Below are 19,939 nucleotides of genomic sequence, written 5' to 3'. Positions count from 1 at the left end.
CAGTAGGTCCTGCTTGAAGTACGAGTGCACTGACCTACAGATACACACAGAGAGTATAAGCCTATTTATTGCAAGATGTGATTGTATCATAACTTAAGTGAAGATCCAAATCTTTAGAAAGCAGATCCAAATCTTACTGAAGTCAGTGGGGTATGTTTCCCTGACTTTCAAAAGACTGAATCAGACCTTGTATCCTGCTTATTAGCTACATTAATTACTGTGTGATTTATCCTTCACATAATGTAATTGTGGTTGATATATTCTGATGTGTACAGAAATTGAAATAGGTGTTGATGATCTTGTGCACTGATGAGGACTGATTTGCTTATTAAGGAAATAAAAGCTACAGATGGTGGATCCCTTCAGACCTAGTACTTACTATTTCTCCTAACAGATGATAGATTTTTTCTAAGAGGAGCAAACCAAGAGAGGAATATAATCAATCTATTTGTTGCACTTAGCCTGGAACTGGTGAAAGTCTTGATTTGTGTGACTATGTAGTAACAACATTGTTTTATATGTCAAGAAAAAGATAAATAGGCCATTATTTAGATCATCACCGGTACATGAATGTTTTCAAGAATAAAAAGCAGCTCCATCATCTTCTTCTTATAAACTCTATTCAATCTCTTAAACTCTTGCTGAACCTATAACATACACTGCTGGAGAAAAGCCTGGACTGTGAGAGAGGCTGAGTCAACCATTAGAGTGACGTGCAGTGTAACATCAGCAGAAGTTATTAGTGCCCACGTGCAATTTATGAGTGCAATCAAACATGTGGATGACAAGAAGTTGGGGAAGAGCTGCAGTATCCCAGGAAACAATCTGCATTATTAAGACCATAACTTTGGTGAAAGTATGATTAGCATATGAAACTGCAGACACTTCAAGATCCTCCTCAATGTTTCTTCTTGAAAACAGGAAGCACATTTAAGCCCATTAGAGACCGAACTCTATTCTGTGGTTTTACAAATTCAATTCCAAGGAAATGTGTAGAAACTTATTAATAGAGCAGCTTTGCAGGTATGTGAAATTGAAAATTATACTCATACACTAATTTTTCTGCAGTCACTGGGATGGGTTTGATGGTCTTGCAAAAGCACTATATTGGGGCTATTCTGGCTTATTTATAGTACCCCGTCCTATGCATTTGTTCATAGCTTTGAATAGCAAAGATAAAACAACCTCCAAAGGTAGGCTGCCACTAGTATCAACATTGGTATGCAAACTGAACTAGTGAGAAACTTTCTTAAATGTGGCATAATCAGTACAGTCTCCTGAGCCTTTGGAAAAGGAGACAGGAAGAGTTCAAACAGAAACTCCATTATTTGTATGTTTTGGGCCCCTGTCCCATGGAAACACTCACCAAATGAGGAGGAGGGGGTATAAACATGGGCTTTTGACTTTTACTCTGTTCTTTAGTGGTTAAAAAAAAAAAATAAGTCTGGTCTTAGATCCACATGGAGGATTCTGACTGCAATACTCCATTCTCCTTGCATGACTACAATCCTTCTGAGAAACAAACACACAGAATCCCAGCACTACCAACTGAATTTCATGAGTCATATAAGCAGCAATACCTATTCCTTGCTGAAAACAAAACCGTGAAGCTGAGATCAGCCATGTAAATCTTGGAAGAAAATCTGACCTTGAACATTTCACTTACGCTGCCACTACAGAAATACAGCTATGTATGGATTAAGAATGCAGCGACTATTTAAGAAGTACACAGAAATGCTTGGAATAGAAAATACAGAACAGCAGAATTAAAAGGGAATGAATAACAGGTAACCGTGTGGGTGAATTTTCATCATCTTCCTCTAATTGACAAAACAGTAATATTAAAAACTTCAGGATTTTTCATTATGGTAATTTCTCTTGTTAATTTGCAAGCGCAGTGCCGCTTATCTAGATGCTCAGGACTATGTTATGTTGAGGGATGTGCACAGCTCCTCAGCACCTAGTTATATTTTGGGGTACTTAATCAGCAGAATCATTTGCATAAGTGCTTTGCAAAATAAGTGCTCCTCAAAATGGCCTTGAGTAAGATAGCAGTGTGTTTAATTCACTACTATTTCTTTTTTTGTATTATAACAGATCATTTGGCATTGTGCAATTTCCTCGTGATTATTCTCTGTGATTCCAACAACATATTTTGGTGCATAAAGAGACTCTAAATGAAAGTTCTGAATAGAAGGGTATAAAAGAGGCATCTCAGAGCATTGATGTTACAAGAAGACAGGTTAAAGTCCTATTAGCTTTCAATGTACAGTCTGATAGATGAGAAAGCAGAAAGGAAAAGGAAGTTCTGCCTCTGGAAAAAAATGCGATGCCAGTAAAAATCTCTTGCTAAATATTTATATCCTGTTATGACCAGGTTTGATGCAAATAGTTTTCATGGATCTTCACATTTTAGAATTTTAGAATTGATGTATTTTAAATAAATGCATCCATAAATAAGTGCATCCTAAACATTATCTGTCTACAGATTAGGAAACATAAGTAGAATCATTATTCTTATCTTACAACTGATAAATTGAAAGGCTTTTTCTTCCAAATATATTTGGTCCTGATTCCTCGTTGATGTAAATTAACATTTCTCCATAAAGCTCAAAGCTATTCCTACTTACACCACCGGAGTATCCAGCCCTGTTTACCTGTCAAAAACCGAGAACACCTCCAGAATAGTAAGTTCAAGTTCAAATCTCTTTAGTGTATGCAGGAAGAGAAAACATTCATAAATACTGATTATTATTCAAGCTAACATTTTGCTTTTCTAACACATTCTGAATCTATATAAATTGTCTGCTGCATATCCAGCAGATGCAAATGTATCAATACTTGCATGCGTGACCTGTTTGGAGTGCAGTATAATTATCAAGAAACAGAATCAATTTCTAACAAATCATCTGCCATGTGCAAAACAGGAGTCCAGTAACAATTAATGTAATAAAGTGTATTAATTTTTCTCTCTGTCTCTCTCTTTTACTTGCTTGGTAACACTTGACAAGGTGTGCCTTCTGAATGAGTGAACAGCTCATACACGAGTCCTAGGAAACAGGATGAATAGCAGAAGAAATTCACTAATAAACAAACAAAAATCAATTAATCTCAGGCCTAGAACTACATCATAATTTTCAAGCAGTGTGATAAAATTGGTATACGTTATGTGAACTGACTTCGAAGTGACTTCGATGGAACTTAGATTTGTCTACAGAATTTTTAGCAAAAAAGAAAGACATATTTAATTGTAGGAAAAATGAAAGTAGATTACTTTTGTTTTCAATGTCCCAAATGGTTCTCTGAAATAAAAGGAACCTCCAACTTTGTGCTTATATTTTAGATCACGTTAACATGTGCTTTTCTGTATATATCCAAATACACAGCTTATAATAAAGGTGTTTTTTTTCAAATTACCAATTTAAACAGAAAAAAATATACCTATAGGTCATACTATGCTTTGAAACATGATCATCTTCTAAAAATCAAAACAGTGGTTAGTGTCTGGTGTGTGGCAAGCTGTTAAAGAAAGATATGGCTATTTACATTTATTAAACAGTAAAAAGTCATTTATCTTCAGAGCTTTAACTGAGAATAGCAGAGCTGCTGTTCACTCGGTACAGACTCTCTTGGACAGGGAAGCATCACTGAATTTCCAGCCCCTTGTCCTTCTCCTCTCTGGCTTAGCTGGTGTGTAGATGACAACCCTCGGGGGACATCACCCTTGACATGCTCATCTTTGTCTCACAGACTTGAAGACAAAGTTGTTTTCCAGGAGCTCTCTCTGGCACTGCTGCTTGGATCGGGCCATGGGCCAGGGCTGCGGGCCAGGACAGGCCTGCAGGCTCCTCTCCTCTCTGCCTTGCCCTAGAAGAAGAAAATATATAGTGGTTGTTTCCTGACAGCTTTCCTGATCAGCCTTTGCAAAGACTATGTACAGTTTGCATGTGAAGAGCTTGTATAGATTTCAGGATTGAACATATAGGTAAGGACAAATCAGTCTGATTTTTGATATTCAAACCACGAGCACAGCTGAAATACAAGACCTGTGCCACTATGTCACTGGGCAAAGGTTTAGGGCTGTAAACTCTTCTTGCCACTGTGCTGTTCGCCTATTACTTGGGGTTTAGTCTTCTGGCATGCAGTGAGACAGTTTGTGTCTCTGGCCATGCCACTGGACATCCAACGTCACTCCTGTTGACACCAGAGTCTGCAGCCATCTCTTGAGCTTTTTCATTTACAACAGCAATTCCCAAGTGTCGGAGCCAAGAAGCTACCAAGAAATGTATTTGCTATGCTATTGAATGCTTAAAGAGAGACCAAAAGACTAGGGATATACAAATACAATGGAATAGCACAGGGAAATGGCCAAAATCAGTGGACTGGTAGCGGACAAAATGGTGCTTTAACAACAGAGCTGGCTTTGCCTTGGTTATTAATTTCATCTTTGTTGAGTCAGGCCAAGAGCCCTCCGCTCCTCTTTCTTGTAGTAGCACCCAGAAATCTCCTCTAGAAAAAGTACTTGATATGGTGAAGCCATTAGAAAGTCCAGCACTTTTATCCTTGGCTTTTCTTTAAAGGACTTTCTCCTTTGTTTCTTCTGGATTCCAATAGCATCCAGATCTATTGTTCAAGCACAAGAAGTAAATAATTTCCATGTCCGTTTCCATCTCCAGACCATCTTGAACCCTGTCTAGACATTAATATAATCTGTTTTCTGTGCTGATTATTCCACTTGGATATATCCCCTAACTTAAAATACATAGATTATGCTCAATAAATTCCCATTTCATCTAGAAACCAACTGATTATTTTCTTCTTTTCCTCATTATCAGATAGATTCTAAATGATAGTAATAAACAGAAATAGCGTCGCCAAGGAGGAAGGGAATGGTAAGGATCATCATTTCACGCTGAATCATTTACTTGTTAAACAATAAACCCTGAAATTAACTTTCCCTCCTGACACACATGCATGCACATATGAATGCAAATAAAATTATTAGAGACTTCATCTTAGGCAAAAATAATGGCCAAGTATGGTTCAGCTAATCTTAAAGTCACCCTGGCATTACAGTCCTGCCTTGTTCCTATTTATATTATTTAGTACTCAGCTTGGTCTCCTTGCCAGCTGGTTTAAATTCATCTAACCTATAAGCACTTCTGTCCACCTAGGTCAGCACAGAACTGGTCCCAGCCTCTTTATTGTTGCACAGCAATGTATGGCTGTTATAAAATCTAAATATTTCCTGACAGCTCTCTGGGAGAATCTAAAATTAATAATTTACATTCACGGTACTGTTAAAACTTTCAGGTTGAAGACCAGTTGTTAATAACCTGGTGGATTTCCAGGTTCTTGTCTAAAAGTAGCTTTGGTTTCACTACTTTGTTTACAAATATTAACTCTCACTCAGGAATTCCCGAGGCAGGAGTGGCAGAAGGAATCCCCAGACCCCTTCTGAAGTAATTTCTCCAAGTCTCTGGTTCAAAAGGGCATTGCTCCAACTCTTCTAAACCGAACTCCACTGATGTTTTGCTCAACTGCACATCCAGTTTGGGAAGAAAGTTTCGTGTATTAGTGGGTGCCCCCGTGCTCAGTGTGCAACCACACTGCGCTGGCCACTGGGAACCCCTGTGGATCCTTGTTCCAAGACTGGGATCCACAAAACCCAGTCTGTATTCTGTCTTTGGTTCACACCTGCTTTTCTCATGCCACATACCTGCCACAGCTCCTGGGTGGGTTATATGCTGCCAATGTAAAGTTGCAGCTGGATGGGAGGAGGAAGGTCCTCTGTGGTTTGGAGTTTGATTTTTTACAGAATAGCCAGCATGTTCTACCCTACTGTAAGACCCTAATAGACGCAAGATGCCCATCATTCTTAATAGCAACTGGGAAGTGCAATGTTAGTAAATCAAACCTTTTTTTTTTCCAGGGTTTTTTTCAAGCATATTAAAAGAAAAAGAAGGAAAATAAAATAAAATAAAATAAAATAAAATAAAATAAAATAAAATAAAATAAAATAAAATAAAATAAAATAAAATAAAATAAAATAGAATAAAATAAAATAAAATAAAAAAGAGGTTATTCAAAGGACCATCAAATGACCACAATTGGTACTAGTGAGTGTCTTCCTGCCTCTGCTACTGACTGAAACTATTTCAGGTGTGTTTAGATGTCATTTGCAACCCAAAAGGAATCAGTGAATCAGTGCGGGCATCTTGTCCCACTACAGTTCTGCAGGAGAGCCTGTTGAAAGCTCTCATAAACTCCCTGCCCTCAAAATGCTGGAGTATCTCTAAGCTCACCTCTCCTGGGACCAGGAGAGTGTATGACTTGCCCAAGTCAACAGCAGATTAGAAGCAATTGATTAGCACATTTTCAACAAAAGAGGAAAAAAAAGAGGAGCACCTTTCCCCAAAGTCTACAAAGTCTTTCCCTCTGGATTCACTGCAGTACTTTGTTTTTCAGCTGAGAAAAACTCCTGAAAGTGAGCCCCGAGATGACTTGTTGCCTTGTAAGGGCCTGAGAAGCAGACAAGGAACTTCTGATACACCACATAATTCAAGTATTGTGTTTAATACCCACGCAATGCCCCTCACCACACACGTTACGCCCTGCTTTCTTTCATACCTTGTGCCTGACACACTTGGTGTGCAAAGCACATCATTCCTTCCTTTTCTCCTGCAGAACGGAGAATATGAAAATGCATAAACTGGCCATAACAGTAATTTTTTAAGTAGGAGAAGCTGCTAGCCAGGTGTCATGCTGACAAGTGATGGCACCTGTGCTGGGTTTAGGAGCCCAGCATTTGAAGCTGGCTGGCCATAATTGGGAGGAATAAGAGACAATGAGCAACAGTGAAACGAGAAAGAGTGAGATCATTTCAGATGTTAGAGCAATAAACTGCAAATGAGATTCTATCCTGGTAAATATATAATACATCAATGAGCCAAGAACAATAAGAAGAGTGTCTTTCTCAGTAAATGGTGAATTCCTGCTGCATACTGATCAAATGAGATTTGTGAGCCATTGCAGGGAAATCCCCTCAGCCATTAGCTCAATGTATGGGTACCAGGTAACAGCATCAGTTGTGTGTCTCATGCTCAGAAGGAAAGAGGCTTGTAATCACACTTCTGAGATACAACCGTTCCACCCTGGCTGGAGTGGAAGGTACCAAGCAAAGTGACCTGAGACTGCTCCAGCCCCTCTGTGCACTGTGATTCCTTCCTTGGCCACCAGCTGGAGGTATAAATGTACACAAAATACAGAAGTAAGAGCTTTGTCACTAAGGATATTATTTGGTTTGAAAGGAGAGTCCCATGAAGATACAACAATACCTTTAATATGGATTTTAATAAAAGATCTGGGATATCAAATATGAAGCAAGCAAAAGATTAAAATAAAAACAGTGAATAGCAGACTTTACATTGGCACAAATTAAAGTGCTCCTGTGATATAAAGCTCATATTGAAACAACCACTGCAAGGTAAAGTCTTCAAGATATCATTGTAAAGGTTTATCAGCACTTCCTTTATTAAAAATCCTCTCCTTGAAGAAATCTGCACAGTATCTTTTGATGACATTCTAATTTTGATCCTATTTTACCGAAGAAATGGGAATTTTGCTACTAACTTCAATTGGAATAGAACAATTTTTTTATCATTATTACATTGATGATGTTTGGAAGGCTGTTTTCTAGAGTTCTTAAGGTTTTGCTCACAGATATGAAGTAGTTATTAAACTTTTCATCTGTGAATAAGAGTGCATGCTTTTCAGTCTCAGTAATAGCTTTAGTGTTTGTGAACATGTTAAAAGAAATGTGATAATTAGTTTACATGTTATATTGTCAGGATTGGTAAATTTATCACTTTCAGTTCTCTTCAGAAAATTCTATTTCATAATGTATTGAATGGAAAATTGATCCACGCACTTCAGCCAAACCTTTCAAGCTTTTTTATCAGACCTTTCCTATATCAGTGTTTGCTCAGTAACTACTGTAGACTGTATAGAGTGATTAGTAGAAAATCTTCTAGTTGTTGGAAATTATCTGATGAAAACTTCTAAACTCTAATTCACATGGAAAATGTTCTCTTCTGCAGTTCACAGATATCTCTAGACTAGGCTGAAGTTTTCATCTCATCAAAACTTACAGACAGATTTCATACAGATGTTTGAATCTCCATTCACACATATGTAGAGATTAAATGAGAGCAGCACTATTTTAACTGAAGGATGTGTTGAGCTCTTGCATGTGGCCCTGGCAGTCCTGTCAATTACTTGACCAAGAGATAGAAAATCCTACACCAGGATGACTAATTGGAGTGGCTCAGAAGTATTGAAATCATAACCCAAGCCCTTATATGAAGCTACTGTATGGGTGAAGCTGCTGTCACATTGTAGCAGATTTTAACATCTTTCTGCCTTGTCTTTAAATAAGTGTTCTGATTAGCAGGTTCTACATGAAAATTTGGATTTTAGGCAGTCCTGATAAAGAACACTGCTTTAGCATATACAACATTATTCAAATGTTTAATAACTGTGATTGTTTCTAGTTTTCTTCTATAAACATTTTGATGGCAGGTGATACTCCTAGTGCCAGTGCAGAGGCATGGAAAGGGTTGAAACTAAAAGAGGGGGTCTGTCACCTCTATCTTGATAAAAAGGGAAAAAGGCTTAGATGGTCCTAAGGTAATATTAGATCTTGTTCCTGCCATTGTAAGGAAGGTTATGTGCAGAAGATCCAATGGTTGGAGCATGTGTAGGTCAGCCCAAGCTCCCAGCTCTCCTTCCAGTGAAACCCCTGTGTGAAAGGCTGGGGAATACCTGGATCTTGACTCCATCTGGAGTTGGGCTGTGGCTGTGTTCCACAGCTGGGGCAAGGACTCAACATATTCTCCTGTCCAGTAACATATGTAATAAATTCTGCTTTTTTTTTTTTTCTTCATGCACACTGCATATTATACAATGGATGATTTAAACTGCAAACAAAAAGGTAAGCCAAATGGAAAATTGTATATGAGGTTAATTCTTCCAGGATGCCTCCAGGATCTGTGTCTCTGCAAATGCAAAGAGATGGCAGGTCAACAACACATAATCTTTTGGCGAACCACTGTACATATTGCCTACAGAAACTCTTAAGCTTAAATTCGTTTTGCCTTCCCTCAGAGGCTGGAAACGTGGCAGTCATTGCTAAATGCTACTATCGCTGCTGCAAATCTTTCTTTAAGGTTATCCATTTTGCCCCAGGAAGCTTTTGTGGCTGACATTTTTATTTCTATCAAACAACATAAGATAAATAATTACTCTTCCGTGCCTCACTACTTCTGCCTCACTTCTGTTTGGTTTATGAAAAGAGTTTCAGGCTAGAAATCCACTTTCAAAGGCACCTATGCTTATCCCAGCTACAAATTTAATGTAAAAAACACATTCTCCTGAAATCAGAAGTGACAATTTCTCCTAGGAACAGAGAACACAGCACTGAGACACAAAGCTGAAACTGAAGCACAATGGTAGTAGAGTATGAGACCCTGTGTTTATTGATATCACATTTCAGGATCTTAAAGATGAGGAGCCTACTCACTGTAAATGGATGTTGATCTTCTCTGCTGCCTCCAGAAATATCAGTAATGAATACTAATGTTCATGACATATTTCTAAACTACTTAAACAGATACAATTGCTTTTTACATTACATGGGGTAAAATGGGGTGACTAACTAACAAAACCCGATAACTCACTCAATATTTTAAGAGACACATTCAATTATGAGCTTCACTTCATTAAGTGGCAAATATTTTATACTAGCCTGAATTTGGACAGTCTTAAATATAAATGATACTCCAAGAGATAATCCTCCATGTCATAGAAACTATAGGACCTCAAATTAATTCAAACTAATATGTAGAATTTGTAGTTGTATGTCGTCTTCAATCACTTTAAGTCACAACATGTTTATAGACAGAGCCAGGCATGATAAGTAGCACAGAAACCATGGAAAAGGTGTTATAAGGACAAATGCAATTACTGGGATTTTACATATAATGAATTTGGGGCCCATGGTTCTGTCAATGAGATAAGCAGTTTACTTGAATGCCATTTACCATTCTCAGCAATGCCAAACCAAATTTGTAGCATATTTTAGTTTTATCGTTTCCCTAAAAGCGATTTGTCAATGGGTCTGGACTGAAGCCACCCCTTGGCACAGCCCAGCGCTGTTCCTGAAAAGCTGCAGGTGTGGAGACAGACCCTGAAGCATAGTACACCAGCACAGTCCATCAGCTCTGCAAGGGCACCCTCACATCTCCCCCGCACACTAATATCCTTGCTCCACATGTCCCAGAGTAAGAGAGCAATAGACCAGACAGGGTTTATGATGAATAAAAGAGATTTCACCACTCCTCAGACTAAACCAACTTCTTTGCTAGTTTTATCTCATACCACCACAATGAGATATTTCTGTCTTTATTTACCATATGTAGCACTGCAAAGAGCAGAAATAGCACCATAACTTTATATGTCAAAAAAAGAGACAACAATAGAGATGATTGAATCAAATTATACCTTTGTTTGTACTATGTATATATACAAAGCCTCACATACATATAGACACATACATATTCAAAAGATAGAATATCTACATCTCCTAAGTTACAAGGAAACACTACTATCAATGTTGGTACATGAGCAATGCATGTGAAGCAAAATTTTATATTCCTCATGAGATAGACCTTTCAGAGTGATTACTGGCATTGCATACTGTGTATAAACTGGGAAAAAAAATAATATCAAAGTAGTAGTAAATAAGCACTGAAGGACTTGGTTCATATTACTGCACCTTTACTGTGCTTTCCTAAGGCTTGGTTAAGCACAAGGGCTGTGATTGTCTTACAACAGTTATACTCATTACAACTTAAGCAATTTACTGTTGAAAGACATTTTTTCTGCAGATTCGTCAGCAACGCAACCCACTGGGGTTTATATCTTTCAGTCTTTACGTCTGGGTTAAATATGGCACAGTTACTTACTCTTGTGAATGCCCACATGAACGTTTGTGCTATTGCATTAAACCAGTGTGGATATTCATAATGTTCTGGTAAAAGTGTGTCACTCACCAATACGTTCCCATGGCATCACAACAGCAATGCTAGCGGGACGTGAACTGCACACAAAGCTCACGGGTACGTTCTGTAGTGCACTGATGGGAGAAGACTGTTTCTGTTTTAGCTTTCTAGTTTAAGCTCTCTAATTGTTGCTGTCTATGAAAATAAAACTATGTGAAAAATAAAAATTAGTTTTAAGATATGGAAATCCTGTTGCGTCTCGTACTTGACTGTTAGAAGGTGGGAATTCTCAGAGGGATCCTTCATCATGAAAAGATGAGTAAGTTCATCTGATGCAGGGATGGTGGATCCTATTTGGCACCTTGCTCAACCCAAGCCTTTTGCCTTGTCCCAAGATGTCACAGGACCAGAGTGTCATTATTATTTAGTAAGCCAGTTATGGCCTTTATATCTGCCTATTTCAATACTGGTGAATCCATCTGGGGATCTGAGAAGAGTGAGTCCTTGTCACAGACACCAAAGTAGAGTCCAGCGCACTACTCTTCCTATGTCAGTATGGTTGTGTTAATGTGGGGAATTCAACAGAAACATCGATAGTGTCATATGGTATATGAGTCCCAATGTCACCTGAAACTCAATGAGCTGTTAGGATTTAGGAAAATGTTTTGAAAACACGAGATTTAAACAACCCCAAAGGCTCTATGTACTGAATTTGAATTGCAAATAAGTGCCAATATTTTCTGTTTCCCTAGGAAAAGTAAGCAATAGCAATCAGGAGTGAAAAAAACAAATGAAAATCCAAGTCCATAGGAGTGATCAGTATCAGAAACCTTAGTTAAATAGCACAGGGTACTTCTCTCCTACAAAACATGTTTCAGTAATTTTAAATAAGCAGTAAGTACTACAACAGCATAGGTAAATCTTGTTGGAGACTGTAAATCTGGTCACTTCTGCTTCTGCTCTGGTAGTTACAAGTATTTGCTATTCAGTCTGTTACGGATATCTGGAAAATGGTTTGAGTGCAGAAAGTGCCTCAGGGATAAAAAGTTCGAAAAGAAAAATGTAGCTGTATATCATTGGCATTCATGAGAAAATTCACATTAGATGCCTTCAAATCAGGTGCTTGGGAGACAATATAGAGATCAGGAGTACTAGTGTGCCAAGAATGCAAGCCTACCTGGGACAGACTCAGCTTATCTCTGGCAGATGAAGAGTACAAAAGTACGTAAGGCCAAATTCAAAAGATAATATAGATGTGTGGAAGCTGGTGGGAGGGAAAGCTGAGGCTGCAGAATAAAAAGACTATGCATGCACTCCCTGGATTACAGCTTCTTCCTGTTTCCAATCCTTTCCTCTGCTATGCATTCAATAGTTCTCTTTCTATAGGTGGCTTCAGAAATATACCATCCCCGGAGCAAAGCTCCTCTGCCAGCACCGCTGTGGAATTTGGCCCCCAAATCCCTGATGTCAAACACCATTTCTTTCACCAGGTCAAAAAGTTACTATTTTTGCAAATGTAGCTACATTTTGCCATGGGTAAAAATGTCAATTTGCTTGAATTTAGCTAAGAGCAAAATCTCATCATTCCCACTGCATGACAGCTTTTACCTCAGAAAGATGTCAGCTTGCCACCTGAACCTACTCTTTCTTGCTTTCACAAAACTAACAGACAATTGTGGCAAAAATGTGAAATGTTCCCTATTTTCATGAAAACTCAGATGACACCTGAAGTGCATTTTCTCCTTTGTCACAGACTTGATCTTTTAAGCATTTTGTTACTCAAAAATAAGCAGTTGAAGAAAGTATAGGTCCTGAAACCTAAAACCATCAGGTTGAGCCTTAGCCCGGACTATGAAATAACGGACAAAAAATCTGTGATTATGTTTATGCACTAAACATATGTCAGGCCATTTTAATTAATAAACGAATCTATAACATATCTCCTTCTAAATTCCATTGTCAAGAGAAAACAGCAATAAAACTGCCAGCTTCAGACACACAAAAAAACCCCCTTTCCCTCTATATGCTAAGTGCAATGCCACTAAGTCGATGCATCTACTCATATCCCATATTTAGACTGACATTTTCAATATTCCAGATATCCAGAAATGTTTGATGAAAGCAATATTTTTGTACACTTGATTTCCAATAATATTACCCAGAGCATTTGCAGTGGGAAGCCCACCCAGGCAGCAGCTCGGGACTGTGCTGTGCACAGAGCCACAGCTCAGCAGCGTTTCCCCAGACCCATTTTGACCACCTTTTTTCCCCCACTCTATTTCCATCTATTCATCTCATACACACACTTGTATGTCCTACACATCACATTTGTATGTCCCAGGAATAGATACCTTTCCTTCCCCCACTGATAAGAAGAAAAAGTGAAAGCTGAAAAATATCTGAGGTTTGAGTCCTTTCCTATGGACTTGTTTTCTCTAACGGGAAAACAACAAAAAATTGTACTGACTACTTCTGTAACAAACATATTTGTATAAATTACATACTGTTGACAAATGGACATGCAATCAGTATTTTTAGGGGAAAATGTAATGTTTCCCCCACAATCATATTTAACATACTTTGTTTTCCATCTATCTATCTAGACCGACTGTTCAAACTGTGGCATAACAATTAGAATAAGTGATAGCATTACATCCAGAAAACAAAGAGTATGATGGCACAATTCATCTTGTTACATTTCTTGATTTAATGCCAGTCTGGGATTTCTAGTCTGAACCAGATTTTACTTATGCTATAAATATTTCAGTTTTTTCATTTATTCTTGATTTAGTTTGACAGTAAATAATCCCATGGAAGCTGCTGTTGGAAAGACGTTGTAAAAATTATTAAGTGCCTGCTTGCCAGTTAGGTCCTTGTGTTTGTCAGAGTGAAATAAGTAAAACAGTTGGGTTACTTAAAGGAAATGTGTGTGTATACATACATACATATAAATTTACAATAATGCCCCATAATTTGCAATCTTAGGATGAGAATTACAGTTCTGAGGATTGATTAACACCTTACATGAATACAAAGAGCTTGGGGTATATTTTCTGGATAATGGCAGCAGCAGGTACTTGCTCCTTGTTTTCAAGAGACTCATGTGTAACTCAGCAACAGGACAACAGAAAGCAGGGAGTGTTTCAGAGGATCTGTCTTTGTATGAAAGGGTGAGTATTTTGGAAAGGGATGGATCTGATCAATTAAGGGGCTTTTATTGCTGATTTTCTGTTGTTCATAATATTCCCCCTGGGAAGCACGTGAGTAACACGGGAGGTTTTAAGTCCTTTTTCTTTTGAGCCACAATTGCCTTTGGCAACTCTTGCACCTTTAAAAGGTATTTCAGGCAATATGCATAAAATAACTCACACACCAAAGCTGTGATGACCAGGAACAGGACATGTCTGAGAGATCTTGACGAAAGGGAGTTGGGTGAGACCAGAGTACGCAGCACTTGGGAAATGCTCTCTATCCAAGAAAAACAAAGAAAAATGCCCAGCATAGGATGTGAATATAACTAGAAGCACTAAGGAAACAGATGAGAATGTGCAAAATTAATTGCCAGAACTTCAGGAAAAGAGGACAAACCATAAAGAAATATTTGTTGTTATCTACTGATGCTAACAGAGAACACTGGCACCCAGCAAGCTGCTTTGGCAGTCAATGGGCAACTTGAGCCTCCTCACCCGGTGGTGTTGCTGGACACACAGGTCGTGGTGGTTTGTGGAATCTTCCTTCAGGTAACAGGTCCCTTTCGCTAATGTAGAGTTCGAAAAAAATATGACAATGGGACACAGGGAAAGGCAGATACAAAGAGAATCACAGAACTAATATAGTAGAAATTAACATGATATCCTAGTAAATAGTTAACATTCTTTTTAATCTGAAAGAGTGCATTCTGTTTATGAAGGACAAGGGAAAAAGGTAAGTTTTTTTGTCTTAAATATCAGAGACGTATAGCCCAGCTTCAAGACAAATATTGATGAACAAGAGAAAAGGTGTGAAATAAATGTGATGCAATTCACCAAGGAAAAGTACAAGGTTTCACATTAAGTAAAAATAATCAATGCACACCTTAAGTATAGGCAGGCAGATTAAAGAAGAGTTTAGAATGGAACCTGAACTGAATGCAAGTATAAAAACAAAAATTGCCATCCTTACTTGGGAATGTGTAAATAGCAAACGGCTGCTGTCATGGCTTTGCCTCAGCTGGAGGATTGTGCCCACCTCTGGGCAGCGTGCTTGTAGAAAAATGCCAGCTATGCTAAAATAATGCAGAAAAGACAAAAATGAGAAGCAATGACAAAAAAAATTACTTAGGAAAAACAAAATAGGAATGTTCTAATATAAAATAACTTTCTTCAAACACGGACAAGTATTAGAAAGAAATTTCCATGTCCATTGAGATCAGACAAATAAGGGCATTTACAGCCAATGTTAGAAATAACTTGTAAACCAACAACATTGTCAAGGTTTAGTGAGGAAGATATGGAAAGACATCACTGTAGGTCTTTGAAGCATGATGATAGACAAATATTTGTTGAGGATTATTTTAGGTGCAGTTACTGTTGTTTGGGGCAGAACTGATGTAGAAAGGTACCATGCAGCTCCTTCTCTGTTTCTACTTTGACGGAATTATCCAACTTCCATTTCTACTTTTTAAAGAGCTCAAGCCGTTTATACTTTTAAATGATGCAGAAATGCTTCAGCAGACCCCAGATGGGTGTGAAGTATGATCTCACAAAGGATTATAAGAAACTCTGCTTTCTCCATCCTGTTTTTCAAAAACTTAGAAGCTTGTTCAAGTTTGATCACTACCCACCTGAAACAGAAACTAGCAATGGTGCACCAGGTTTCTATGTATCTCCCCTGAGACCACCTACACAATTTTTAGGTGAAGTTTATAAAAACCTATAACCAGAATTAGATCCCCTTAGTGGGATTACTTCCAAAAGAGTTGCATTGCTTCATTTTCTAAAAACCACCTAAAAATCACTCACATCAGGAATAAGTTTCAGGGCAACCCTGTATGACATCTTTTCACACTGATATGAAAAATGCGACAAGTTGAGAAGAGAATATGGATCCATAAATGTGCATCATAAGTGTAATTTCTCAGTGGAAAACTTTTAGCACTTAAAAGCTTTAGAATGAGTTTATGATTTTGTAAATCCATTTTATTAAGTAATTTCTCGTTTCAGCTGATTCCCCATGGTAAATTACTAGTTTGCCCTTTGGGAGTAAAGGCCAAACAGATATATTTGCCTGGTTTAATACCTCATATGTTGACTGAAATGTCAAAGGAAATTATAGCAAATTGTTATTTAAATCCTTATAGGTGAATGTTTTCTTTCTGAAGAATAAAGCTTAACACAAAAGTTTAGTTTTTTTTAAACATAGTGCATGTATAACATTATATGTCCATATCCCATATGAGATGTACCATTTTGCATCAGTAGCTCTTTATTTTACAATACATTCACCAAGGATCCTTTCTGAGATCAGAAGTCAGGCCACTATACAGCAAGAAACATCATAAAGTGTGATGAACATTTAGAAGTCAAGAAGAGTACATTTTTGCAAGCATCCTTTCTTCAAAACCAGCAATGTTTGGTCAATGGACCACAGGCAGACTTTGCTTTCTTGGAGAAATTCACTCCTGTGCGATGATCTCTGCACCACATGGAGTAGATGGATGGGTCTCAGACATTATGTATGTTTCCAGATTTGTATCTGTCATTTGGGAATTATTTTTATGCTGGGATGACCCTATCTAAACTACTTATTGCAGTTTTTGTGTCTTGAGTCTTCAAATGGTACAATAGAAGATGATACCACAGGGAAAATGTGGGTATTTATTTTGAATCTCTACTTTAATAACCCAGTATCTCTTCCTGTTTTTACAGAATATCAAGGTAGTCACAAGAAGACCCATTTTACTTTCCACTGATTGGATGGGAGGAATTTTTGACCTTGGAAAGTGGAGATGGTGTTGCTATGGAAACTAATAATTCTGCTGCCATTCATGAGCTGCAGCACAGGTAAAATGTTCCACTATTAGTGTTTGTGATTGATAAATCTATATTAGTATCATAATTCTTCTAGAAAGGAGAAGCAATTACCAAAACTAACAGTACTTATTTGCATGAACAAGTGACAAAGAGGCTTTTCATTAGGACATGCTTTAATTTTAAGCAACACAAGGTGCTGCCTTTGAACCAGGAAAAGGCGTTTCAAGATCATAAGAAAGCTGTATGCCAGGCAATAGCTTTTAAAAATATTCTGAACTCTAACATTAAGAAAAAAGTACAATTGTTACTTGGCTAACAACATACACACAAAAGACATTTCTTAGCCACAGCATAACTAACTCCCAAGCCAGCAAATGGAGCTGGATTAAAGACCAGAACAGTTTAGTGAGGTGTATGTGAGTGTGGTATGTACAGTTTAGTTTCCACACTTTAATATCATACTCTACAAATGCCTCAATAGTATCAAAGTGCCCTTAAATCATGTTTAACTTGAAGACAAATAAAAGCATTCAGTTAGGAAATACCAAATTGGGAAGAATCATAAGGACTATCAAACAAATATAAAAAAATGAAAGAAAATCTTGCCTAATGCACAAAGCAAATGCAGATATTCTTCCTTTACCTCCAGCTGACACGGTGATTAGAGCCTCATGCAACCCACTGAATCAAGTGCTGGGCATCATGTCAGTCCTCAGGTTGTATTCAGAGGAGAAAGTGTAGTTGGAGGAAGCAGGACTGCTTTCTTTTATTCTCCTTCTTGAATATCCCTTGTGCTTAATTAAAATATCAACAGGTTGCTAACATATTGCAAGGTAAAATGTTCCTTTCTGCATGGCCAGGCATTGTTCACAGTGAGGGTTTGGTATTCTGAGTTCAGTCCTTTTTTCTGAACCTTTCTTCTAACTCAAAAGCATATAACTTGGCAATCCTGCTTCATAAAACCATATAAATGGGATTAACTCATGTGACTCATTACATACTCATTTAAAATGAGACAAAATGGTAACTGAACTCTTTGAGGTTATAATGAATTTGGGAATGAACTGACCCCTTCACGCTTGTCTGTGATAGAAACCATGACAACTGACTCTTGTCTACAATTAATGTATTGAACTCTAAATAGCCAGTATGTTTCTCATGTACTTATGAGGAAATTGTATTAAAGTAACCTCAAATGATACTTAAATTAATTATGTAGTGCAGGAGTCAGCAGCTGTTTGAAATGAAGAAACAAAAGCAGAGTGCAGACTTCAGTAGTATTTTAAAATACAATTGAAATTAAACAAGATAATATTTTATCTAACAGATTTGAGGTAAAATGTGAATTTTAGGATCAGATTCTCTATTAAATCAATACTAAATGCATGTTTCAGTAACAAACAGCAAACATGTTAAGGACTTAATGTTAAAATATTTGTAGGTATTTCAAGCAAGCAGTCACTTGTTTAAGCCCAGGTACCCTGAACAACACACAATGACAAACACCACCTGTTTAGAATACCAATCTTCCCTTTAATTACCACCAGTGTGGGCACCTACTGCACTGCTGCAGCATCTATCAGTCCTCTTGTGTACTTCTCACAGATCATTGCCTTCTTTACTAGACTAAGTAAAGGACCCGTACCCATCTTTTGGGGTTCAGGATTCTCCTATTATTTCTTGATTGCTTTTAACAGTTGTGAATGGAATACGAATACAAATCACTGAAGGAGCAATACAGCTTGGTGATGGACAAGATATTTTTGAACCCATGTTTTCCATTCCAAATATAACCTTTTCCTTTACTTCTTTACATAAAGCTTTCATTTTTCCAACTTTGGTCACTTTCATCTTTCTTGCTAGACAATCATCTTTTAATGAGACCAGTATCCTGGGCCAACTGAGTTACAAGATACTAGGAGCTCACTTTTCAAAAAACTGAACATGTTAATGTAATACTTAACAATAGAACTTAAATATTCCATATTCCTAGGCACCAAGAGTAGATCACAACAGCACCTTTGTCCTGATTCTGTCACCAATTAAAGGAACAGCAAAAGCTCCCACTGACTTCACGGAGATAAGTTAATTTATACCTAGGTATAAATTAACTCCATTGATTCCAGTGGAGCTACACTGATTTTCACTACATGGCATCCTGAAATATGCGTGACTGTAATAGTCAAACCTGCAGTTATGTGCAAAACTTCTTTGATTTATTATACGGATGGTTTGCATCAATTTAAGAGTTATAGAACTGAGTGGGAAAATTAGGAGCTAGTCATGATGCTGTGAAGAGCAGTCTTGTGGGCTGGGGCTTAAAAGGTAATTCAGGTTGTTAAATGATATTGGTTAGACCTTTCTTCCTTGTTTCTACCTCAGTTGTACCAGACACGTAAAATGAAAAGATTGACCTATGAATGAATTTTAAATCTAAGGATTAAATGTCCTGTACAGCAGAGCTAGATATTATTACCTCCCCAAAATGGTAATTCAATTAGTCAAAACCCAAACTATTTTCTATATTCCCTCTGTATGGAAAGATTGCAGAAAGTAATATTCCTTTCAACTCTTATTTTCCACAAGAGCTTTTTTTATGTGACTCAACAAGGGTCTTTGGGGGTTTCTTGCAAGTGCCTTAGGGGATAAAATAAAATAAAGTAATGTATGCATGCACAGTGACACAGTGAGGGAACAGATTAGACTTTTTTTTTTCATAACCCATTGCTATTTAAATGAGATAATCTAAGCAGAGCACTGGAGGCAAGGAGGGTGCTGAAGATAAACTCAGAGACTGTTACTTTAAATTCTCTGTATTTGTTATAAGGATGCATGAGAACCATCTCATTAAACTATTGTTGAAATTTA

General features: G+C 37.6%; 1 protein-coding gene across 1 annotated transcript in view; it reads left to right on the top strand.

Moving 5' to 3' along the window:
• Positions 1-19,939, top strand: part of LOC309443302 (contactin-6-like) — a 140,323-nt gene that overhangs the window by 11,796 nt on the left and 108,588 nt on the right. Inside the window, exon 2 of the mRNA XM_082060086.1 lies at positions 16,967-17,101. Coding sequence (XP_081916212.1) covers positions 17,047-17,101 — 55 coding nt within the window. The 5' untranslated portion in view covers positions 16,967-17,046. The remainder of the gene's footprint in view (positions 1-16,966; positions 17,102-19,939) is intronic.

This window comes from Streptopelia decaocto, assembly GCF_964273445.1.
Source record: "Streptopelia decaocto genome assembly, chromosome: 8".
NCBI lineage: Eukaryota > Metazoa > Chordata > Aves > Columbiformes > Columbidae > Streptopelia > Streptopelia decaocto.
Note: the sequence above shows the minus strand (reverse complement) of the source record. Positions and strands in the feature narration are given on the sequence as shown.